Here is a 26788-nt window from a genome sequence, read left to right as displayed (position 1 = left end):
TGAGATGTAAGGCTTCCGTAAGTGTGTGACTTGAGAGGACCAGGAAACCTGGATCTGGCCACATGAAGAGGCAGCAGGGAGCGGAATCCGATCTTCCAATAGCGACTATTCATCTGGAGAACAGATACAGCCTCAGTGGACAATGCTGGCAAGGTTTGCTATGACCCCATTAAATGTCAAGAAACTGTACTGCAAAAGCATTTTGGGAGCCTTTTTAGAAACCGCTTTTTAGCGGTTCCTAAAAAAGGTCCCCAAATCACTTCATTATTACCATCAGAAATAATATAATCAAATTTATTGGCCAATTGGGAAGAGGCCCATCTCGTCCTCAAGGTTGCTTATTAGGCTGTCTTCCTCTGTTCTAATTCTACTGTTTGCAAGTAGCATGTTCCATCAAACAATCTATATTTTTTCATCGTAGAAGATTGCGGTGCAATGGCTGCAAATATTCTCAAAGCATTACTGCCATTCTACCAAGCAGAAATAAATACCTCCTATTGATTTCTTCTTTTTAAAAAGGAAGCATCTCTTTTCGTAAAAAAAAAAAAAGCATCTCCTACAATCACTATTTATGACTTGATCTCAAACTTGTTTCTTCTTTGACTCTTGTCCAGGTTTTTTAAAGGATTCATGGGAAATTGAGTAAGGATATATAAGGAAAGAAGGAACACTGCTTGTTGTACCCAGATCTGAAGACATGGCAAATTGGTTGTTCATTGGGCTCTCCAAGTTATAAGGAAAAGTGACAAAAGCATTTCAAAAGTATATTAATTTAGGTTCCCTACCAAAGCATCAGGATAAGAAATAGAAGGAAAAAATGACCTATACATTATTAACTTCCACAATTTGCTTGTGCTTCCAAGTCTTGCAATTTTCAAGCTTTTTCTGAAACCAGTGTGTTTGTTCAGTGTTAAAGACATGACTGGAATATTTGTGACTATGGAAAGAAGCTCTTGGTATCTTTCGGCCCCAGAACCAGGAGTGGGGCAAGGGAAATCGACCTCATTGAGAATCAGTCAACAAATAAGAAATTAAGGCCTTTTTTATACCCTTCCTCCTCAAGCAGATATTGGAGAAAGTGGGAAGAGAAGCTCACCTTTTGAGAATAGCAGTGATTTCCAAAATCTTTGGGAAAGATGGCCACATTCTCACTTCACACCAATTGTTTTCCCCAAACATCTCAGCAAGTCCTCAGGCTTAACCACTAGGCTACTTATTCAGTAAGACATCTTACCACCAGAGGTGGATAACTTGCCTTTGAATGTTTTTATCCATGCATGAAAGTCCTTAGAACCTTGCAAGCTTTCTTGGATCAATATTCAAATATATTTGAATGTTGAATGTGAAAGAAACCTTAAATAGCCTGTGTCAAAGCCACATCAATTTTAGAGGACTGTGCCTTGAGTTTGACAGGCAAACCACAACCCTGTACAAAAGTTTTCTTTTATAGTACTGGAGTACACAAGAAGTTCTAAGCCAAAAAAATGAGTTCACTAGCAAGTTATATAACTTGACTTTCACTCCAGTTACTGAAGTTCTCTTCAAAATGTCCGAGGCTTCTCCGATTGGTGCATATTTTCATATCTAGGATATAAACTGCATATAAGCCGACAGTTCACTTACATTTCTTAATAAATAGGATGGTTATCAACTATGGAAAAGTATAAAAATGCAAAGAGATTTTGAAGCAAAGCTTCTTTAAGTCCTCATTTTGGAGAAGTCTGATTTGTCTGAAGAATGCTTCACCGAATCAGTGCCTGTCTACTTAAGACAGGAACCAAGGGAGGTCTTATGCCACCAGACTTAAGGATTAGGAAGAGTCACAGCAATGTTTTGTCTTCAGCAAGAGAGACTTGGGTTACTACACTAATTCTGTTCAAGATACAACATTTTGAAGCGGTAAAAGATCTGAAACTCTCTACCCTTCCACACCTGCTCATCTACAGGTCCAGATGAGTTTTATTACAACTCCCACCATCTCCAGCTAACTTTGCTTTTGATCTGCCTGACAGGAGGTAATTGGAGCTGGAGTCAGACCTCCCTAAAGGGCTGAACAGATTCCTTTGCTTGACCCCAAGACTGAGATAGCTGGCTTAAGACAAACCCTGGTTTACGTTATAGCATAGGTTCGTGATGGCGAACCCACAGAATGGGTGCCAAAGGTGGCACGCAGAGCCCTCTCTATGGGCACACACGCCGTCGCCAACTGCTCTTATGGTTTCCAGCACGCACATGCTGGTTTGTGTGGGCGCTGGAGTCTCAGAAAATGGCCCACAAAATGGCCAGAAAATGGCCAAAAAACAGGCATGCATGTGCTGGCCAGCTGGTGCTCCGGCGTGCACGAAGACCAGCTGGCCGGCGCGCATGCACGTGCCAGAAACCCAAAGACCAGCTGGCTGGTGTGCGTGCATTCCAGCACGCGCACATGCACACGTGTTTCAGTTTGGGCACTTGGTGGCAAAAAGGTTCGCCATCACTATTATAGCAGAATGCAGCCACTCATATCATCAGTCCAATTTCTCTTTTTTTTCCCCCAACCTGCTTTCCTTTTTGTCTTTTGGTCACTTAGCTTTTCTTTGCTTAGTCCATTAAAAACCTGCTGCTTCACTAAGAAACCTCTGCAGAGAATCAGCTACCCCAAATGGTCAGATGGAAAGTCAGGGAGGAGACAGGCAGAAAAACAGGGACAAGTACAGCTAAAATGACTTTCCAAAAAAACAAGTGTATACCCCAATCTCTGCATTATGATGACTGACTGATCCTATTTATATGCCATCAGATTAATCAAGCCTATTCCCTGCATACCATAGGATATTGCACCACTAGTCAATAAAGAAATGAAAACCTGGAGATCTTTTCCCCTCCTTCCTTTTGTATACCTATGTACAGATTTTTCAAAAGGAAAGCATCTTAAATAGAAAATCAAATCAGGACATCCCCCCTGTTATTTTGGATTATTACACACAACACTAATAGAATGTCCTGTGGAAATAATTACCTTTTTCAAAAACGAACACTGCTGCTAGAAAATACAATAATTGTGTACCCGTGAAAGTAAATATTTAAGAAAATTAAAGAGGTTTGCAAGCAAGAAATAGAAAATAAAAAGATAGATTTAACTGTGCAGAAAAGCTAACTTTCATTTAAAAAGGTAATTTCTTGTGGCACCATACTGCTTTCTATAGCTGTACTTAGGTTTTACTTTTCCAATCTGATTACAACAATTTTTAACCTCCTTGGTCTTTTTACAGCAGAGTTGGAAGAAAAACGAATATCCTTCACTAAAGGCAAAGCCCTGCATGCAAACTTTTTAACCTTTTTAATGGATCATAATTGGAGTAAATCACATACATAAGTAGGCATTTGACTGTAGATGAAGAGTGAATAAAATAAGAGGCATGGAAAATAAAACCTGCTGCTTCACTAAGAAACCTCTGCAGAGAATCAGCTACCCCAAATGGTCAGATGGAAAGTCAGGGAGGAGACAGGCAGAAAAACAGGGACAAGTACAGCTAAAATGACTTTCCAAAAAAACAAGTGTATACCCCAATCTCTGCATTATGATGACTGACTGATCCTATTTATATGCCATCAGATTAATCAAGCCTATTCCCTGCATACCATAGGATATTGCACCACTAGTCAATAAAGAAATGAAAACCTGGAGATCTTTTCCCCTCCTTCCTTTTGTATACCTATGTACAGATTTTTCAAAAGGAAAGCATCTTAAATAGAAAATCAAATCAGGACATCCCCCCTGTTATTTTGGATTATTACACACAACACTAATAGAATGTCCTGTGGAAATAATTACCTTTTTCAAAAACGAACACTGCTGCTAGAAAATACAATAATTGTGTACCCGTGAAAGTAAATATTTAAGAAAATTAAAGAGGTTTGCAAGCAAGAAATAGAAAATAAAAAGATAGATTTAACTGTGCAGAAAAGCTAACTTTCATTTAAAAAGGTAATTTCTTGTGGCACCATACTGCTTTCTATAGCTGTACTTAGGTTTTACTTTTCCAATCTGATTACAACAATTTTTAACCTCCTTGGTCTTTTTACAGCAGAGTTGGAAGAAAAACGAATATCCTTCACTAAAGGCAAAGCCCTGCATGCAAACTTTTTAACCTTTTTAATGGATCATAATTGGAGTAAATCACATACATAAGTAGGCATTTGACTGTAGATGAAGAGTGAATAAAATAAGAGGCATGGAAAATAAAACCCCTGCTGCTGGAATCAAGACTTGTGCAAAAATTTCAGTCATGTTCAAACTTGAGGAATATATTTGGAAAATCATAGAAAAAAACTTTTATCCTGACATTATCTTACAGTAGCAGGAGACAAGGTTCTAATGAAGTTTAATCATTCATGAGTGATTTCAAGGTCACTGTGCAAGTGAGCTATCAGAAAGCTAGACATATTACATGCTGAATTAACAGAATCTCACTTTTTCTAATGGCAGTGACCCATGCTGTTCCTTTTGGCCTACGGGTTTTCAAATGGAGATAAGTAACCCATCTGTATCACTTTACCATTAAAAAGATATTTATAGAGCAGTGCCAGACAATAATATCACATAATCCCCTCCCTCATATGCTACAACACTAGAAGAGTATCAATAAAACGCAACCTCTAATCAAAGGAAGATTATTTTCCTCAGCATCTCAACTGTCAGTTTTCAAAACACAGTAAGATTCTAGCCCTCATAGTCATAAAGACTTATACATTGATAATGCCTGACAGAAATTCAGAAGCCAGAAAAATGGTTCTACAATGCTAGAAAGAATGGGGGAAAAAAATCATTATTTACCTGAAAGGAAGATAAGCCTGAATTTCAAATGCCCTCTTCCTAAAAGAAACAGTTAAGACTAAATGCTTAAGACATAAAAGCTCATTTACTGCTTCTACTATTTTCTCAGCACATCACAGAGAACCTTATTTTAAAGATAAATTATTATTTGACGGTGAAGCAAGATCTCTCTTCTTTTTGGAGTAAATATAAAATGTATTATAGGAACAAAGCAAATGTGATTTTTCTCCATAATTTGTACAAAATAGAGATAGATGTAGAATTTCAATCTTTCCCAATAGGGAATGTCATCGTTATCCGCCACTGTATATAAATAATAAAATTTGGTAACAGAGCAAACAGATTCAACACCCCAACTGAAAAATGAATGCTTAATTTCCTAAGTTCACTATCTTGTCAGCAAACCTACCAAATATAGTTTTTGCCCTACCAAAAATAGCTTTTTTAAGTAAAATTCCAATTACCTTTGATCTAGCATCAAAGAAGTTGAAATAAAACTGGTCCTCAAAATTATGACCATAATTGGAATTGGAATCTCTGCTACTAATGTAGATTGTAGGTTTTATGACTTTTTTGCCATGGTTGTTAAGTGAATCATGGTCGTTAAGCAAACTAATTTTGCTTGTCAGAAGCCAACTGGGAAGGTCATAAATGGCAACCATGTGACACACATACCCAGGATGCTGCAATCATCCTAAATGCATGCCAATCTCAAGTGCCCAAACTGCAATCATGTGACCAGGGAGACACTATTGTGGTCATAAGTATGAGGTCTTATCATAAGTCATCTTCTTACAGCCCCACCTCAAACGGTCGCTATTAAGTATCTTCCGTGGGTATAAACTGAGGCGAAATGTTTGCTAATTAACTCAATTTTATTGACAAGGCAGAACGGTTTGAATCAAACGGAACAGAAACAGCAACAACAACAAGGGAGGCTGTCTGACAGCTCTTTTATATAGAGCTGTCAGATGGCTGCTCCAATGACAATCTTCGGTTTTCCCGCCTCCCTTTCGGCTCGCGCCTTAGCCAATCAGCAGTCTCCAGCTGTTGGCAAGGTGCTCGCCTCCGTCGGAACTCCGGGGACTTAACAGTCGCTGAGCAAATTACCTGTGTTTCCCCAAAAATAAGATCCTGTCTTATATTTTTTGCCACCAAAAAAGGCACCAGGTCTTTTTTTTGGGGGGGGGGGGGGATGTTGTCCACTCCTCAATCCTCTTTTTCGCTATCAGAGGCCTTCAGGAACTTCTTCATCCGGCAAGCCCAGCAAGGCTTTCCTGAAGGCCTCTGCAGCCAATAGCAGAGCTCTGGGTTGATCCGAAGCTCTGTTATCAGCTATAGAGGCCTTTAGGAAAGCCTTGCCGGCAGAAGAAATGGGCCAAGGTGTGTGAGGCCTGGCTGCAACTATCTACAGGTAAGTAGGAAGGCAGCTCCACCCCACATCCCCACCCTAGTTTAATTTTTACCTGTGCACCCTGGAGTGGGCAGGGTCCTAATTAGGGCTTATTTTGGGGATAGGGCTTATATTAGGTGTGCATGTAAAAATCAAGCTAGGACTTACTTTCTGAGTAGGTCATATTTTCGGGGAAACACGGTATTTTAAAGTCAACTATCTGTAGAATTTATGATGTAACCTAGGTAAGAAGTCACTTACACTAGAGCAGGGGGGTGTCAAACTGGATTTCTTTGAGGGCCGGATCAGCATTGTAGTTCTCCGCGGGTGTGGGAGCGGGGAGCGGGGGGAGCGGGATGTAGGGGGCAGGGGGAGGGGGAGATGGGATGGATGGCTCCTGCAGCACCCTGCTGGCCAAAATGGGGCATGCGAGGCCACATGCGGCCCCCTCTGCCCCATTTTTGGCCTGAATGGCCTCCTGCAGCACTCTGCCGGCTAAAAACGGGCTGCGTGGAGGCCTTCTGAGTGCCCTGTGTGGTCAGTTTTTGACCTCCCCGGCCTTCAGCATCACTCTGCCAACAAAAAAGGGCCATGCGGAGGCCTCGTGTGGCCTGTTTTGACCGTATTCCCAGGCCAATCCCACAGGCCAGATTTAAGAACCCCGCAGGCCGAATTCGGCCCGCAGGCATTGAATTTGACACCCCTGAACTAGAGCTAAAGGGTAAACAAATAATGATTTTTTTTAAAAAAAAATCTTATTTAAATGTCAAACTAAAATTTGAAATTTTATCTGGGTTTCTAACATTTAAGCTTCAATTTTCCCCTTTTTTCTTTTGTTGTACCCAAGGAGACTTTAGCTCATTCAGAGCCTGCAGTTTTCATACATAGCTTGCTTGATCTCTAGCATCTCCACTAGATACTGGGGGAGGGGGGAGGGCTCCTAGTTATACAGATGAAAGGCAAGCAAGCTGGGGCTTTACAGATGTTTTAAGACAACTTCTATCAAGCTTAATCAGCATGGTCAGTGATCAGAGATAAAATGAATAGTAGTCCCAAACATCTGGACAGCATCAGGTTTTGTTTTTCTGCAATAAACAATATAAAATTATATTAAGAATAATGATCTGCTTGGCATTAATCATTGGAACAGCTTGCTTCTAGAAGCTGTGAGTGATGCTCCATCACTGGAGGTTTTTAAGAAGAGATTAGGCAGCCATTTTTTCTGGAATGGTATAGTATCTCCAGCTTGAGCAAGGGCTTGGACTAGAAGATCTCCAAGGTCCCTTCCACTCTTATTCCGTATTCTGCATGAGGCAATTTCTTATGTCATTCAAATCAAAGAGAGATAAATCTAGCTCTTTAATGTTCTAACTTTTTTTTTTGTATTGGCAGACACTTGTCAGTCAAATAATATCTGTTCAGGATTTGATAAATCAAAGAATTGGAATCCAGAAATAATTCTTTTGACAACCAACCTTACCAAGCCATTCACTGCAGTCTGGTTAAAAAAACAGAAAAGAAAAGATACCTTCCTCTACGTTACCTAGAAGTCACGTTTGGCTTGTATTGTCGACAGTAGAAGAACACCCTTATGCATCAGGTCTTGTGCTTAGTTCCCAACATTGCTAGTTAATCTCAAGAAGCAGGAACATCTGTCCATCAGGACAAATACTGAGTTTTTTGTCGTTTCATCAAATACATTTGTTACCTATTATTTTAAAAAATGAGTGTTCTAATTTATTCTGCACTATTCCAACATCTTGATGTAAACAAGCCCCCCAATTCCCTAATTTGTTCTGCAAAATGCTAGAAGGAAAATGACAAACAGAACGCTAGAGAAGTTATGGAACTATAATGCAGCCTCTGATCAAAGATTGAGGCTGATAACTGGAATTACACTTAATCACATGTTACTTCAACATGTTGGCTTTTATCTAATAGTTTTAAAGCTGGGAAGTTCCATTAAAACATTTTTTAACAGTACTCTTTTTTAAAAAAATTCAAATGTTTTCTGAATTTTATTTAAGAAATGTAAAAAGTACCTTTTAGAACAATCATCCCCATGAGTACCAACCAGAGCTTGCAGTTTCTCAGATGGCAATCATACTTGGCCTTCAGTTACAAGCCAGTGACTACTCTTCCAAATGCTATCGAAGGAATCAAGTCAGAAGTAAGTAGCTTTTCATTTTGAACTGAAATTAAACATGATTCTTCCTAATTATGAATTAAATTATTTCCCCTTTTGTCACATTAAACATGAGCATCATATCCATTTTGGGCTGTGGGCTGGACCCAAGACTTTCAAGGCTTTACATCTGGGAGATTTTCAAAGGTGCTTGATCAAACTACAGACTAAGACTAAAACTAAGACAGGAACCAAGGGAGGTGTTATGCCATCAAACTTGAAGATTAGGAAGAGTCAGAGCAATGCTTTATCTTCAGCAAGAGAGGCTCGAGTTACTTAATTCCCTTCAAGATGCAACATTTGGAAGCAATAAAAGATCTGATAAAAAACATCCACACCTGCTCATCTACAGGCCCAGATGAACTGCATTACAACTCCCACCATCTGCCCTAAGTCTGATGCACACACACATAAACATAAACACACGCAATTAATCACAGGCCAGTTGCATAAAAATCACTTGAAAAATCACTCTTGTGGGCTTTTGCAGAAGGAACGGAAACCTTAAAATAGCTCTACAAAAACTACCCATGGCAGAATAAAGAGCTAGTGACTGGACAAGCTCTTTGAGATTCCTCTCCAGACAAGGAAAGGATTGGGATCATCCACAGGAACAAATAAAAAACTGAAAAGAAAATCAGGTTCTATGTGAAGGGGTAAAAATTAAAGATTATTAAAACTAAAAGGAAGGAATTTAAAGTTGGTTTATTTGGCCAAGGTTAAATTAGATATGTTCTTATCTCTGGTAACTCTTAATGGGTTTTGGTTGATCAGGATTGAATAGTGAAGAGCTTTTTAAAAGCAATTTTATTAATTTTTTTTAAAAAAGATAAAATACAAAATAACAGAAAAAAGGGAAAGGGACTCTAAAGGGGGGAAAAAAGTTAAAGAAAATTGGGCTTTTCCAAGGAGATAAATTCCTGGCTTCCATTTCAGCATTGTCACAGCCATCAGAACAAAGAAAATAGGAATGAAAGCAAAAATAAGAATATAGTAAAGAAAAGAAAGATATAAAGAAATGACATCTTTTATCATGTAGAAACACTTTTAATAACTTATCACCTCTTCTTAAAATACAATAAATGATATATTCTTCCTTTTCTCTTACCTGTAAACAAGTCTTTTAAATCTAATCATTTTAAGGTTAGAATTGTTAAATTTGGAGTTATGGTTGGTATGATTATGTGTAAGAGATTACTTGATTATATATTTGTGTCTGTACTGAGGCAAAATCAGAACTCTTTATTTTTATCATGCTTTTTCCTGCAATGACACGACAAATATTTTCAGAACCCCTAAAAAAAAGTTCTAAAAAGTTCAGAACCCCTAAAGGGCTGAGGAGTTTAACGGTTATCTATACGATAAAATCGTTCAGCTTCGGGATGGTCTGGACCAAGATTGCGGTGATGCGGGTGAGACGCTCGAGGGTGGTCTTGGCGACATTATTTGGGATGAGTTTGACCCTGTGGCTCCCGAGGACATGGACAGGTTGCTGGGTAGGTTGAATGCCACCACGTGTTTACTGGACCCGTGCCCTTCCTGGCTGGTGCTGGCCACTCGGGAGGTGACACGAGGCTGGCTCCAGGCGATTACGATCGCTTCTTTGGTGGAGGGTGTCTTCCCGGCCGCCTTGAAAGAGGCGGTGGTGAGGCCCCTCCTTAAGAAGCCTTCCCTGGACCCGGCTGTTTTAGGTAATTATCGTCCGGTCTCCAACCCGCCATGGCGAAGGTTATAGAGAGTATGGTGGCATATCAGCTTCCCTTGCACCTGGATGAAACTGTCTATCTAGACCCGTTCCAGTCCGGTTTCCGACCCGGTTACAGCACGGAGACGGCTTTGGTCGCGTTGGTAGATGATCTCTGGAGGGCCAGGGATAGGGGTTGTTCCTCTGCCCTGGTCCTATTAGACCTCTCAGCGGCTTTCGATACCATCGACCATGGTATCCTGCTGCGCGGGTGGGGGGGATTGGGAGTGGGAGGCACCGTTTATCGGTGGTCCCCCCCCTATCTCTCCGACCGGCCGCAGTCGGTGTTGACAGGGGGGCAGAGGTCGTCCCCGAGGCGCCTCACTTGTGGGGTGCCGCAGGGGTCGATCCTCTCGCCTTCTGTTTAACATCTACATGAAACCGCTGGGTGAGATCATCAGTGGTTTCGTGTGAAGTATCAGCTGTATGCGGATGATACTCAGCTGTACTTTTCACACCGAACCACCCCAACGGTTATCAAGTGCTGTCCCGTGTCTGGAGGCCGACGGGTCTGGATGGGGAGAAACAGGCTCAAGCTCAATCCCGCCAAGACAGAGTGGCTGTGGATGCGGCATCCCGGTACAGTCAGCTAACCGCTGCTGACCATCGGTGGCGAGTCATTGGCCCCGATGGAGAGGGTCCGCAACTTAGGCGCCCTCCTGGATGAACGGCTGTCTCTAGAAGAGCATTTGACGGCCGTCTCCAGGAGAGCGTTCTACCAGGTTCGCCTGGTACGCCAGTTGCGCCTTTCTGGACCGGGATGCCCTATCCACGGTTACTCACGCACTCGTGACGCCTCGCCTGGATTACTGCAATGCTCTCTACATGGGGCTCCCTTGAGGGGCATCCGGAGGCTACAGTTAGTCCAGAATGCAGCTGCGCTGGTGATAGATGGAGCCCTCGTGGCTCCCATATGACACCTATCCTGCGCAGACTGCACTGGCTTCCTGTGGCCTTCGGGTGCGCTTCAAGGTTTTGGTGACCACCTTTAAAGCGCCCATGGCATTGGGCGGGTTATTTACGGGACCGCCTACTGCGACCGAATACCTCCCACCGTCCGTGCGCTCTCACAGAGAGGGTCTCCTCAGGGTGCCGTCAGCGAGGCAATGTCGTCTGGCGGCGCCCAGGAAGGGCCTTCTCTGTGGGGCTCCCACCCTCTGGAACGATCTACCCCGGACTTCGTCAGCTTTGGACCTTGGACCTTCCGCCGCGGGCTTAAAACATACTTATTTAATTGTGCAGGACTGAGCTAGATTTTAAATTTTGGGTTTTAAATTGGGTTTTATTTCTATTTTTAATTGGACGGGCTTTAGAATAAGTTTTTTAAATGTTTTATATTGTATTTATATTGTATTTATCTGTTTTTAGTGCCTGTAAACCGCCCTGAGTCCCTTGGGAGATAGGGCGGTATATAAATATGATTAAATAAATAAATAAAATAAATAATAAAAAATTCCTTCAGCATATTAATGTATTTGAAAATTATAGAAATATTAGAATACACAGTTCTGCACACTCCATTGAATTCAGATGATCACGGCAGACCGAAGGCCTCTTTCACAAAGCCATGTTTACTTTTTTTTTAACTCCCTTAAGAGTTACTCCTGTATTCTGGAAATAAGCATTCTATTTCTCATAATAATTACAAGAACAAGAATCACACCGGCTCTCCAAACTCTCGAAAACATTTGTTGTAAGGGAATAACGTATTTATATCATGCGTCAAATGCACAAAATTAAACAGTTTTATGTTGAAGGTAGCATTTCCCAGGAATTATGTTGATTATATAAGAATAATCGAATATAAAAAAGGAATATAAAAAGTTTGTTTGGGATGAAATTGAGCAAGAGAATAAATGAAAATTCACATTATACTTCAAATCCAATTGGGGCCAAAACTTCGCAGAAATAAGGTAATTCATGTGCAAAGCCTTTTTCCTGTAATTCAAACAATTGACAACATTGAGATTTCTATTCCCTTTATCTTCTTCTATAAACAAAGATAAAAGTCTTATACTTCACCCACATACAGCTTCAGTACTCATTAAAAATGGCCGATAAAGGTCATGTTCTACTCTTTGAGTACAAGGACCTTCTCTTTCTTTCATAACTTTCCCTGAGAAATACAGTCTGCAAGCTAAATAAATATTCATAACACTTTGCACCTAAATTTTGATCCTGTTACTGTGGGGGCACTTCAACAGCCATAACTTGAAGTGCTTGAGCCCAGGCACAAGTAACGTTTGTTCAGGGGGCTCTAACTTCAAATGGTCACTGAATGAATGGCCGTAAGTCGAGGACTACTTGTAATCCTTTTTAAAAGCCTAAATGAAGCTAAAATATTTTTTAATACCAGCTCCACTTTCATCATGTTTTCAAGTTTATGGGACCATTTGTTTTGCACAGTTGTCTAGCTGGCTCCTTCTTAGAAGCCAAGTGCTTGTTTTCCTGCATATTTCAAACTGTCAACAGGTAATTTTCCCACCCTGTCTCTCCTTCACACCCTTCCACAAGCTGCTACTAAAACACAGCCATTTTGCTATATGGTTTTGCACTTCTCATGAGGTAAAGCATAACAGCCTATTTTCTTAAATAGCTCAATAAATTTGTAAGACAGGCTTCAAATTAATATTGACTCTGAGAGAGTCCAGCTGCTACAGCTCCACTTGAATGCCAATTACCCTCCCCATAATACTCCTCATATTGATAATACCAGTCTAACCTCAGGAAGATTGAGTTACTGGAAGTTACAGATATAGCAAAGCAACAAACAAGTCAAAAAGCACAGAAAAGGGTGTGGAGTCACAGATTTCAGGCATCCCAAAGATATTCACCTTGGCAACTTCAGAAAACATTTGCCCCCTGAAGCAAAAATGTCAAAATGATAACATCATGATGGCACCCATCCTAAAGTCTATTGCCTAAAGCAATGATTTCACATTACTTCACAACAGAGCTGCCCTTGGTCTGGTGTAGAAAATGAAGATAATCGAGGGAGGGGAAGGAAGTATTTAGTGAAAAACTTTTATGGATTTAAACCAATTTGGTGCTTTGTCCTCCTAATCACAAACTGATGAATGAACAAGGGCGAAGGAGCAATGTTCTTAAAACCATATTGCTATATCAGAGAAGCTGCTATATAAGAAAACCCACACAGATTTGTGTCCAGTGAAATAGATACCATTTGTCTTTTACTTTTAAAAGCAAGTACTGAGAAATTAGGTCAGGAATGCCTGAAAAAATTACACCAAATGCAAATTGCACCAATAAATTGTGCTTCATGCAAATGCACATACAATCACAACAGCTGCATTAACATCTTCAGAGAAGTGCTACTTTAGATAGCTGTCTACACGCTCACTTAGCATAGATAAAGAGGCTTAAAAATCTTCCATAGGGGATAATTTTTCACTTAGAATGGGAATGAGTTATAAATAGAGGTGCATCCTATTTAATAAAGTAGTGTTTCAACATTGTTCCAACTTTATTTAAAGTGTTCTGGCCTCAAAATCCCCATATTTTCAACCTCAAAGTAGAACCCTTTCTATTTTGTAGGATCACTTGCACAGAGGTCAAGGCAGCTTATTTTGAATTAAAACTCAAAATATTCCACCTAGTAGTTTTGTTTACCATTCCATTTTTAATGAACCTATGTGATTTCTGCATCTGTATAAACTTGTATTTTTAATCTGAAGTCTAGCATAACTTCACCCATCATTTATTATATGACTGTTTTTATGACATACCATACAGTAGCTTGCTGAGCTACATCAACACAGCTACTCTGCTTTGTCAATTATGGCTTATGCCCTAGCTTTAATGTGAAGCAATCATGCAGATGATCAGAAAAGCAGAGGTTAAAAGAAAACATGATCTAGCATAATGTTTAAATGTAATTAAGATTGAGAACTGCAGATCAACAGTTATCCCATGAGTCATATTGTTAAGGGTGTAATCCTGTGATGGCGAACCTATAGCACCCATGCCACAGGTGGCACGCGGAGCCATATCTGTGGGCACATGAGCATTGCCCTGACTAAGCTCCAGCGTGCATGTGCATGCCAGTCAGCTCATTTCTGGGTCTCTGCCCCCCTCCACCAGAAGTGGGGAAATGGGCAGTTTCTGGCCTCTGGAGGGCCTCTGAGGGGGTGGGGAAAGCTGTTTTTGCCCTCCCCAGGCTCCTAGAAAGCCTCTGGAACCTCGGGAGAGTGAAAAACAGGCCTTCCGGTATGACCAGAAGTCAGGAAACAGGCTGTTTGCAGCCTCCTGAGGGCCTCCCGCGGGGGGAGGCCATTTTTGCCCTCCCCAGGCTCCAAGAAAGCCTCTAGAGACTGGAGAGGGCGAAAAAACGGGCCTACCGGGCCCACTGTCCCATAGTGTGCCAAAAGTTGGGGGAGTGCAAGGGAGAGCGCGTGCGTGGGGGTGGGGTGCATTTAATTATGGTTATGGACACATGTGTGTGACCATCACCACCTCGCACTCCCTCCGCTTTTGGCACACGGCAGCAAAAAGGTTAGCCATCGCTGGTGTAGTCTAAGGACATCCAATTTAGGGGACCACTGTTGCATGACTACAACACTCAGTAATAAAAAAAATTAGGATAATTATCATCACAATATTACATCAACTGAAATCAGAATGTGTGCATTACTTCTCTAAAGCAGTTCCCTTCTTTCTCTGTACTTCACAATTAAAAAGTTACGACAATTTGTTTTCTCAGAAAAAAAAACCCTATGAGAAGAGTTCAATAAAACACTGCCTGTTTCCTATTATTGCTTCTAACAACGTTTTGTCCACCAGACATCCACAGAATGAAAAGCCTGTTTCAGAAAGAGGACTTCTTAAACTGCCAAATGATTGTTATCAGCTTGTTATTTTAATACACTCTGCACTTTAAAATAAGCTTAAACCATCTGCTCCTTCTCTAATTACAGAATGCAGAATCAACTTCCAGCCATGCAGAAGAATATAGACTGCCAATCTCTGTTTACTTTACTCTGCATTTAATGCAACTCTGACTGCCAATGGTCTTTAGAAGCCCCTCATGTGGCAAAGAACAAACCAGCATCCGACTCCGCATTTGCATGGTGCAGGCAGGTTTCTTCCCATTTGATGCAGCCTGTCAAAGGCAGTATGGCCACTGTACATTTTTACAGAAATGAAGGAATGTATGGCTCCTTACACAATCACCCTCAGCAATAAAGGCACAACTACATGTTTGAATTCCCTTGCAAAAAGAGATTATAGCAAGCTAATGGTTAAGGCACCAAGCTAGAAACGAGGAGACTGTGAGTTCTAGTTCTGCCTTTAGATATGAAAGCAGCTGGGTGAGTCTTGGGTTAGTCACTCTGCCTCAGCCCAACAGGACTGTTGTTGTGGGGAAAACAGGAGGAAGAAGGAATATTAGGTATGTCAGGCACCTTAAGTTATTTATAAGACTGATAAAGAAGGATAAAAAAAATAGAAGAATTAATTATAGAAATGTGTATGATATCTTCAAAGGTCTTGCTCTAAAAGTCTATAAGATGCAATGTGCTTTCCAAAGACCCTGTCCTACTCTTCTGCATTTGCTTTTGCAGCCATAACTTGTGGCAGGACACTATTAATCCAAGGAATTCCAAACTCCCCCCCCCACCTTTGTATCAGACAAGGAATATTTTACTCAAGGATAAACTGACCCTTGAATTTTAATTAAAATAACATGCAAACTGTGCCACCCACAAATACACCAACCCACATTTTTCATTGTATTTTGGTTAAAAATTTGAGGGTCTGTTTATCTACACTTGGGAGAATATACAATATTTCCTTACATTGTATGCATTAGCCGTAAAAATAGGCTTCCCTTGATTTCTTAAAGGAAGTACATTTTTATTATATTTTCCAACAATTGTTTTTCAGAAAGCAGTTTGTGGCAATGAAAATAAAAGATATATAGAGATGTTTTTTACATTCAAAATACAAGATCTGAATATTTTTTCCAGCAACATTCACCTTGTTTTGTGTCAGTTTTCACTCTCGTTGTACAGATTTCCCAACCCTTATAATCTTCCCACATCCAAGATTCAGAATGGTACAATTCAAACCCCCTTAGGGAACAGTATTTTATTTATTTATTTATTTATTCACATTTTTATACCACCCTTCTCCGAAGACTCAGGGTGGTGTAGATTAGCAAAGGCCACATTAATGTATCTACAACCTTACAACCTACAATGTCTACAACCCTTTTGAACCTTTGGAATTTAACTTGTTTAAAATATCTTATTTTTTCACATAGCATCCATAAGATAAATTCTGTGATTTTTTTTATTTTGAGATAAACTAACTTCTCTGCATTCTAAAGGAGTTGCATCTTCATAACACTAATTTACAGCACTGTTGATACCACTACCATGAAAAAAATATGTGTTAACAACTGTAGCATTTGCCACAAAGAATTTGATAACTAAGTAGTTATAAATAGGGCCCATATGGCAGTGACCAATGCTTAAAGATCCCATGCTGTTATCTTTCCATGGAAAGAACTGTGTGCTTCAGATGGATCTAAAGCTACAGTACTTATTTTTTTCTTTCTGTGACAGTCTTCCTGAAATTCTATTAGGGCTATTATGCTGGGGGCCCTGCTTTTGTATTCTCCTTAAATGGTCATTTTCATCTCAAATATCAGCAAGGGAGGATCAAATAAGAGGTCTGTCACTTTATTTATTTATAAGGACATTTGTAGTCTGGAATTGTGAGGCAGATACACCAAACTCATCACAAATGTGTAACAACAGAAGCTGTTTCATTTGGCATTGTATATGATGTACATAAAATTCAAAGCTGGCATTTAGACTCTGAATTAACGCTAAAAGATGATCAGCAGCAGTAGGTGTGGTTAAAATGTAGAAAAGTCCTTCATGGAGTTTCAACATCCTTTTTTTTAAAAAAGTAAGATCAGTCAGGATGGGCATAGCTACCTAAAACTGTTGTTGTTGTTCCCACTCCCAAGAAGAAATACAAGACTAGATAAAATATGAGTCTGACTCAATGGCTTTTATGACAATTTAACGATGCTAACAGAACAACTGTAAAATATTATGAGCATGACAAATATCAGGTTTAAGTTTCAAAACAGCCACAGCCCAATTCTTACTGCCAGACAGAATTATTTAATATGGCTTGTTCCAGGTGTCTGGCCAAAATTTTCATTTGAGAAGAAACTATTCATTTCATACTGCTATAAAGATAATCTTTATTGTCATTTTTTTTCTGTGAATAAAGAGGCTACTGATCTGATCATTCTGTTACAAAAGCTGGCTTCAGGATCATAGAACTAGACAGGACATGATCACTCAGTTCAACCTCATTGTCAGCACCCAAATCCAAACTAAAGCTAAAGACACATGGCTGTTTAATTTCTACTTGGACATGCACAATGCATGGAGGTCCACCAACACCTTGGGTAACCAGCTCTTCTGTCAAAGTACTCTCACTGTGAAGATGTTTTCCTAACCCTCATTACCATCTCCCTTCCTATATCTTAACTCCATCACTCTGCAACAAAAGAGAACCAGACTTGATCTTTTATAGGAAAACATTTCAATCTTTGAAGAACGCTTTCATATTCCCGCGCCATTGACTTTTCTCAACACTAAATATACTCAGTTCCTTCCAGAGGTGGGCGTCATATACTGTAAAAACCAGTTCACCCAGAACCAAAAGTGTGAGCATGCACCTTCCGCGCATGTGCACGGCATAAAACCCCACAATTATATAGGCCATGATAGCACCAGGGCGGGTGGGCAGGCCCAGCCGCTGGTCACAACTACAGTTCGCCCAAACCAATCCGAATCGGCAGCAGCCCAACACTGGTTCCTTCCATCTCTCTCCATGGTAAGACTTAGTTTCTTGACCAGTGGTTCCTAACCCTTTTTTGGCCATGCTCCACCTAAGCATCTCTAAATCCTGATTGCTTCATACACACACCCCGCCGGTGACATATAATTATTATTCAAAAAGTGAACTACTACTCACACGGACAAAGCCAAAAAGTCCATTAACTTGGTTTAAACAAGGTTCCAAATTGCCCCCATTAAAAATCAAATTGCCCCCTTGTGGGATGTGGGCCCCATGTTGGGAACCACTGTTCTAGACCCTAATCAACTGTTCAAATTCTGACCCCAAATTGCCCCTCTATTGGCATTCACCTCACAGAACAAGTAAGTCTTGATGCTTTGTTTTTATATCACTTAGAATGCAACAAGAATAGGAATAAATTGTATAATGAAATCCATTTAAGTGGTGGGCTAGTACTCCGTTATTTCAAGGAAATAAAGCAGGCTCCATATGAAACAGATATTGACATTCTCCAGAAATTTTTTATAACAGGTACGAGAAACATACCTGTAGTTCTCTAAAAATTATGAATCCTTGATGTCAGTCATTATCTGACTGGTAACATTGACTTTCCAGAACCATCCCCAAAACCTTATAACCTTTCCTGTGGAAATATATTTATCAAACTTATTGTATGCGACTAGGAAATGCTACTACAGTTTCTCCTCCTGTAACCAGCAATAGGACTTAATTGATTGCCCAGCATTACCATATTAAGAGTATTATTTGTAACAACCAATAAAGGAAGGAAAACATACAGCATAATCACTTAAAAAAATATCATAGGAGGTGACAACACAAGATCAACTTTTGAAGAGCAGCCCAATGTCTTTTAAAATATAACATTATAATCTTAAATACATACTTCTTTTATACAGATGGTTTCTTGGCAAAAAAAAAAAAGGCAAGTACTAGTTTGATCTTCTACTTAATTCATTAGATTTATAACCAAATTTCTTCTAGGCGCCAGCATGAAACATCCTCCTGTCACCATCTGTTCCTACCACAACAATCCTGTGACAATATTGATTAAAGTCAGCCAATTAGCCTTCATGTCTTTGTAAGAAGTTGAACCTGAGTCCCCAGTCCTGAACAGGTAGATACCACAGGCTATATTTTATCTGTTCAGCTTGAATCACCATCACAAGCACCCAGCAAAGATAACCAATAACTTGTCAAATTCAATTACATGGTTCCTTTTTTATTTTCATTGGACAATGCCTATGCCTACAAGTTGGTGTGAGAGTTCATAAGAACAAAGGGGACGGGGAGGAAATACCACAAATGAAGGCTTATGGTGGATCAGTAAGAAATGTGCTGGGCCTCCAGGGATTTGCAATGTGAACCCATTGTTCCAAAACTGACTGAAGAATCTGTGCAAATACACAAGGTCTCCCCTTTCACACTCCTGTCTCTGCAAATCAAGCTTACCTTATAATTGCTGGAATTTACCCACGAGGTAGCAAGGCCATCAACCATTTTGTCCAGCATGGTCTGATCATGTTCAAGGTCAGCAGATTTCTGTTTATCTGAGAAATAATCTATCAGTTCTTGGCCAACCTGAAGTCGTTTCCCAACATCTTTCTGCAGGACCTGCATCAAGCAGGACTCCATTGTGGGTTCCATAATGTTCTAGAAAGAAGGCGGAGACAAAAGTGAAACTAGAGGGCGGCAGGTTTGAAAAGTCCTCCTGTAGATATTATCCTTGAGGTCGACGCTTTGTTTGAAGAAGGTTACCAAGGTCCTGGATTTCAAAGATGTGATTCTGGGAATGACAACAATGCACCATGTGTGTCTAAAGAGCAGCTGGCAGGTTATTAAAAGTTCAATTCAAAAAACTAGTAATAGATAAATAAAGCAGAAAGCAGACCAGCCAGGCTATAGGACCAGGTTTGTGGTGCTTTCCAAATCAGCAGTCCATCCTGAAAGAAATTTTAAAGAGGCAAAAGTTAGTGGCGAATATTAAGCAGAAATCTACATAGCACAAAATCCCAAATTAGATAGCTGACATTTCCATTTAGAAAGAACGAATTTCCCTTGCAGTTCTTTTTCAATGCACTGTTATGACAACCAATTAAGATTCTGAAAATGAGGACTAAAAATTTGTGTTTTTGTATCTTATGTAGTACTGAAGTCTGTCTTAAAATTAAAACATGAAGCTTTAATGTAATAAGATGTCAAATATTCAGAAAATGGACACGGACACACATCACCCCATTTTTTTTCAGTACAAAAACATGAATTCAATATCGACTATCAGAAATCATATTTAAATAGAGAAGACATTTTGTTACAGGATCTATGCATCCAAACCAGGTACTACATCAAGGACCGCGGGGGGGGGAGGGGGGGATGCACAATCAAGATACGGAACAGCAAAATTTAGGATAGTCTTAAGGGAAATCAATACTGAATGAATGTTTCTAAATACTAAAACATCATATTTAGAATATGGCTTAACTGATACTGTGGGAGATGTTCCATAATCAGGAATGTCAGAATGCTATTCTGAATCCTGCTTCGGGGCAAGCAATACACTGGCATGAATGTTACATCATTCACAACACTCCCAGATAGCATCTATAGGGGTGGGTTTGTGTGTGTGTGTGTATATGTTTTCTGAGGTTTTCGCGGCTGTTTGTATGTAGGTCCTTTGGTTATTCGGGTTTTCTCCCGCGTAAAATTGGAAGTGTCTTGGTGACGTTTCGACGAAGTCTCATTTGTCATCTTCAGGCTTCAGCTTCGTGCTTCTGGGAGCAATGTGAGCTTCTGGGAGAGAGAGAGAGAAGGCATGGCTTTCTCAAGGCTTGCCATACTTGTACCCAAAAACATGTGAACTAAGGAGGTGTTGAGGAGAAAGCAAACAGCCTTACCCTATAGCATTGTCAAATATCTCCTTGCTCAACTTGATATAAAGTTCTAATTGTAAAATACAGTGCTTGGTTTCTGCCAGACATAGTAACACCCAAGTAGATTCAAAAGTTACTCATTTGTTGTTGTTTTTTATTTTATTTTTTTATTCAACGTTTTTCACTTTTAAAATCCCAATTACATTTTTACAGTTTTCCGTTATCCTAATTTTTTTTTGTTAAGTTCAGTTTATCCTTCGGCTTATTGTGTTTATATACATTCTTATTTCTTAAGTATTTGTTTATCTAATATATACAATCTACATATCTACTACATGCTAAATATATATTTTTTCGTTATATTATCTTTTCTTAACATTCACTATACATTAATTTTAGACTTCTTTTCCAGCCAATTATACCATCTATCCCATGTCTCATAGTATACGGTTTCCTCTCTGTTGCTTAATTCTATCGTTAATTTGTTCAGTTCTGCACATTCTAGCACCTTTTTTATAATTGTGTTTGATGGAGAGTATTGTTGTTTCCAATTTTGGGCAAATGATATTCTGGCTTCAGTGATTATATGAAGTATGAGGTATTGAATTTCTTTATTCATCTTTCCTTTTATAATACCCCAAAAAAATAACTCTGGTTTCATGTTGATTTTTAGTTCAGTAATTTACTCCAATCACTTTTTAATTTTTGACCAATAATCTCTGGCTTTGGGAGATCTCCACCACATGTGGTAGTATGTCCCTTGTTGGTGGTAACATTTCCAGCAATTTGGTGGGTTATTAGGGAACATTCTTGGCCAATCTTGCGGTGGGTAAATGCCATCTATAAAATATTTTGTAAACATTTTCCTTGTATGTGGCCAACATCATCTTATAATTTTCATCCCATAATTTTTCCCAATACTCTAATTCTGTATTATACCCAAAAATTTTCGCCCAAATTATCATTGTTTCTTTCAGAGTTTCCTCCTCCATTTTAAATTTGAGGAGGCAATTATATGTTTTGGAGATCATTTTTTCATCAGTCCCTGTTAATATTTTATCCACTTCTTGTTGCTCATTTTGAAATCCATATTGTTCTGGATCCTTTTTATATCTTGTTTGGATCTGTAGGTAAGGCCACCAATCTATTTTAATTCCCTGTGTTGTTAATTCCGGATTAGATTTAAGTTTCCCTTGCCCACCTAGAAGCTCTTTATAGGTTACTATTTTTTTTTAATCAATTAAATTAGGGTAGACCATTGCTTCCATTGTTGATATCCATCTGGGGATTTTTGTATAGAAATTTCTTTTAATTTTCATCCAAATCTCTAATAGCGCATCTCTCACCTGGTGCCTCTGGAAATATTTGTGAGCTTTGTTCTTTCCATCCCAAATGAAGGTGTGCCAGTCCCACTGCAGATCATGTCCCTCTATCGTTAATATTCTTCTATTTCTTAAATTTATCCACTCTTGGAGCCATGTTACTGCTGCCGCCTGAATAGAGTTCCCAATCCGGAAGGCCAAAGCCTCCTTTAATTCTAGAATCTTGTAGGAGTTTTAATTTAATTCTAGGTTTTTCCCCCCAGCCAAATAAATTTTAGAGTCATTTTGTTCAATTCTTCAAAGAATTTTTTACCTACTTTTATGGGTACTGTTTGGAATAAGTATATAATTTTTGGTAGAATGCTCATTTTTATGGTCTCAACTCTTCCAGTCAAAGATATTTGTAGCTTCTCCCAATTTTCTAAATCCTTTTGAATTTGTTTCGGTAGTTTTAAATAATTATCTTCTTTTATAGAGGAAATTTTTGCTGTTATCCAAATACCAAGATACTTTACTTTTTTCACTACCTGAATTCCCAATATCCTAATTTCTTATTTTGGCCTTGTGTAAGATTTTTAGTTATCTTCGTTTTGTTTTTATTTATTTTTAAACCAGCAACCTTACCAAATTTCTCTATTTCCTGTATTAATAATTCTCCCGTTTCAAGGGGACTCTCTATTATGAAAGCCATATCGTCTGCGAAAGCCTGTGTTTTATACTCTTCTTTTTTTAATTTTTAACCCTTTTATTTCCTGATTATCCCTAACCTGAATCAATGAAACTTCCAGCAAGAGAATAAATAATAGTTAATTTTTTTTCTCATGAACTTGACATGTACCACTCTCGGGAATTTGTGTCTGCGCGTGTAGTTCGTGTGTATCCTGAATGTTTCATCTATTTCATTTCCGACTTCTTGTTTACTTTTTTGCAGAGGCTCCGCTAGAAGTTCAACCATCAATTTAGGAATAGTTCTTTGCTTTCCACAATATTTTAAAATCGAAGATAAAACATTGATTTTTCCATCTCTAAATTTATTATGGATTCTTCTAACTCTTTATTTGCTGCCACCATTTTGTTTTCTGTTTTACCTAATTTTTTTTCCATTTTTTCCGTTTTAGTTTCTATATAGTTTCTAAATTGTTTTTATCTTTTGTTCATTTTCTGTTATCATTTCCTGCATTATACCGATTTTTATCATCTAATTCGTGAATCTTGCCTTTCACTTCTCCCATATCATTCTAGATGTCTTCATGGTTTTTGGGCATTAACTCCGGCATTTTCATCATTGTCTCCTGTATTGCCATCAAAGTTGATTGCATACTCTGTAAATTCACAGTAGAACCAGATTTCTCACCTCCCAACATAGTTTCCACTGAACGTGATCCTGAGGGGGAAGCTATTATTGAGGTTATATTTTTGTAACTGTGGTTGTCATTTTGATATTTTAAAAGAAATTTTTCCACAATACCATATATCCACCCCTCTTCTTCTCTCCCTTGCTTTTAATCTCTATCCTTTCTTAATTCCTTAATTTCTTGAAATTCTTTTCCACAGTTATGGTAAAATACTCCCCAGTAGTCACTTCCTATAAGGCAATAGATAGGTTTTTAGCAACCTATCTAATTATATTTTCTCAATATCATTGGCATTCAATATTTCACCAATCAACCGACAACCTCTACTTTTCCTCTATATTACTTGCTTTAACTTCACATTCAAATTAATTAAATTAATACAATTACTTAATTGATTTATTAATAATTATTGAATAAATTCCTTCTTTAAGATCAAATAAAGCTACCTTAAATATATTTCTATATATATGTTTTAGTATATTATACACACACACATGCACACACACACACACATATATATATAATATTATATTTCTATTCTTTAACTTACAATACTGTACTTATGATTAAATGCAGAGATATCTATTGTCTATAGGGTATATAAATGAATATAGATGTACAAATATAAATAAATAGATAGATATAATTATGTGAATAAATATATCACGTTGGTTCACCAGTAATTCTTGCAGGTTTATCTATAACAAGTGTCTGTTCGTTCCTCAAGGACTATTGTTTTATTATTATTTAATCCTTTTCCTCCATTGAGTCTTTTTGAGAGTCCTTCTAAATAGAATAGAATAGAATAGAATTTTATTGGCCAAGTGTGATTGGACACACAAGGAATTTGTCTTGGTGCATATGCTCTCAGTGTACATAAAAGAAAAGATACGTTCATCAAGGTACAACATTTACAACACAATTGATGGTCAGTATATCAATATAAATCATAAGGATTGCCAGCAACAAGTTACAGTCATACAGTCATAAGTGAAAAGAGATTGGTGATGGGAACAATGGGTATTATAAGTCCACCATGTCAGGATTCATAAAGTCTTTTGATTTGTTTCTTTTTTCTCGTATATGAAAGTTTTTTTCCCTTCCAAGATGTCTTCTTGGTTCAAAAATGCACAGTCACCACCACTCTCTCTGGCAAAGTTTCTTTTCTAGCACACACAATATTTTCTCTTTTCAGATACTGTTCTCAAAAGTCAGTTGTTCTTTCGGAAAGAGGGGGGGAGAAATAAAGCCCAAATCCATTCATTCACTCACACCTCGCACAGATTACTTCCTTTCCAATATTTGACAGCTCGTAGTCTCCACTCTGCTCCCATCCCCAGATCACTGCTATTTCACCTTCGTGGAGACTCACTTCACTGCTAGTATATCACGTTGTTTCACAATCATTGAGAGTTTTTCCTTTCTATCTCTTTTATTTCTCTTCTTGCCGATCCTTCAAGCTGCTTCTCACTCTTTGTTTCCTACTCAAACCATTGGGTCGTCACACCTCCGGATCCACCATGTCAGGCCGTGTCTAATCGGAGAGTTCCTCTTGCCAAACAGGAACTCACACCATACTCCGTTCAGGCTCCAAGGATACCCCTCTACTTCGTCAATCCCTCCAGGATCAGACTTGCCCATGGGGGCCTTAAAACACAGAAAATTGGATGAAAACGAGCGGAGCCCCACTTGTTCGCCTCACAATAGCATGATGTCAACGCCGGAAACCTCTGAAGTCACCGCCAGAAGCCTCAGAAGTTACTCATTTGATCTACCTGTCCACAGAACATTTCTCCAGGCTATTACATGTTTGTTTGTTGAGAGTGTGTGTGTGTGTGTGTGTGTGTGTGTGTGCGCGCGTGTGAACTTGAAATGACCATGAATATTCTAAATATATTTGTATAAATAAATATACAAATAGAATGAAGACTATTAATTGACATAGTGTAAGCCGCCCTGAGTCTTCGGAGAAGGGCGGGATATAAATTCAAATAAATAAATAAATAAATAAAATATTCTGTTTAGTGAGCAATAGCTTCCACCTTAGCTCGCTTCCATGAATCTCGTTTACCCAATTCTCTCTCTCTCTCCCTACCTCCCCCTCCCCCCTCTCTCTCCCCCCCTCTCTCTCCAATGGGAACCAAAGTTTGTGAGAATTCTACAGTGAATGGCCCAAAGCAACCTATATTGTTTAATGAAGCTACCTTTGATTATTGGATTGAAATGACTATATTAAAGGGGCAATTAATATCAGGGGCCCATTGCATGACAATACTGTGCTTATGAAATAAATTTCCATGTCATTCATTTACTCAGCCTCTCTTTATAAATCAGCATCAACCACATGAAGCTTTGACAATAATCAGTAAGGAAGATACTTCAAAACTTCAGAAAATCTGAAAGGAGAATCTGCATTTACCAAATTGTGCATGTGTACGTATAGTTAAAACCTTATGGTATCTCAAAATCTTGCATGACTTCAGCATTCAAACATAAAATTACACGAGAAACAAACTTTCAGAAAGAGAACACTGAAATCTTGTGAGCCGTTGGAGTGCGAATTCTGTAATCTCAATATGAGTCCTTCGGGAGATAGGGCGGTATACAAATATGAATAATAAATAATAAATATCTCAATTATTTTTGTACCCAATACATTAGACAAATTTTTGTCATGGTGTTCTCCTTCTGAAAAAGCTGCTGAATCTACCATATACATATATACAGTACCTTTAAAACAAAGAATGTTCTTTCTGCGCCAACTCAGTAAGCTCAAACTGCCCAAGGAGCTGCTGATCCAATTCTACAGAGGAATTATTGAGTCTGTCATTTGCACCTCTATAACTGTCTGGTTCGGTTCTGCAACCCAACAAGAAAAACACAGACTTCAGAGGATAATTAGAACTGCAGAAAAAATAATTGCTACCAACTTGCCTTCCATTGAGGACCTGTATACTGCACGAATCAAGAAGAGGGCCGTGAAAATATTTGCAGATCCCTCGCATCCTGGACATAAACTGTTTCAACTCCTACCCTCAAAACGACGCTATAGAGCACTGCACACCAGAACAACTAGACACAAGAACAGTTTTTCCCCGAAGGCCATCACTCTGCTAAACAAATAATTCCCTCAACACTGTCAGACTATTTACTGAATCTGCACTACTATTAATCGTTTCATAGTTCCCATCACCAATCTCTTTCCACTTATGACTGTATGACTATAACTTGTTGCTGGCAATC

At 39.0% G+C, this 26788-nt stretch overlaps 1 protein-coding gene across 7 annotated transcripts in view; it reads right to left on the bottom strand.

Moving 5' to 3' along the window:
• CLASP1 (cytoplasmic linker associated protein 1) overlaps positions 1-26788 on the bottom strand; it is a 224198-nt gene that overhangs the window by 157427 nt on the left and 39983 nt on the right. For 4 of the 7 annotated variants that reach the window (XM_058195491.1, XM_058195464.1, XM_058195501.1 and 1 more), the window contains one exon: positions 19451-19651. In XM_058195491.1, the coding sequence (XP_058051474.1) occupies positions 19451-19645 (195 nt within the window). In that variant the 5' untranslated portion in view covers positions 19646-19651. Of the gene's footprint in view, positions 1-19450; positions 19942-26275; positions 26405-26788 lie in introns of those variants that run through there. The other 3 variants (XM_058195472.1, XM_058195454.1, XM_058195482.1) reach the window with 2 other exon arrangements.

Source organism: Ahaetulla prasina, chromosome 1, assembly GCF_028640845.1.
Source record: "Ahaetulla prasina isolate Xishuangbanna chromosome 1, ASM2864084v1, whole genome shotgun sequence".
Taxonomy (NCBI): Eukaryota; Metazoa; Chordata; class Lepidosauria; order Squamata; family Colubridae; genus Ahaetulla; species Ahaetulla prasina.
The sequence above is the reverse complement of the archived record's forward strand: the minus strand, read 5'-3'. Positions and strand labels throughout refer to the sequence as shown.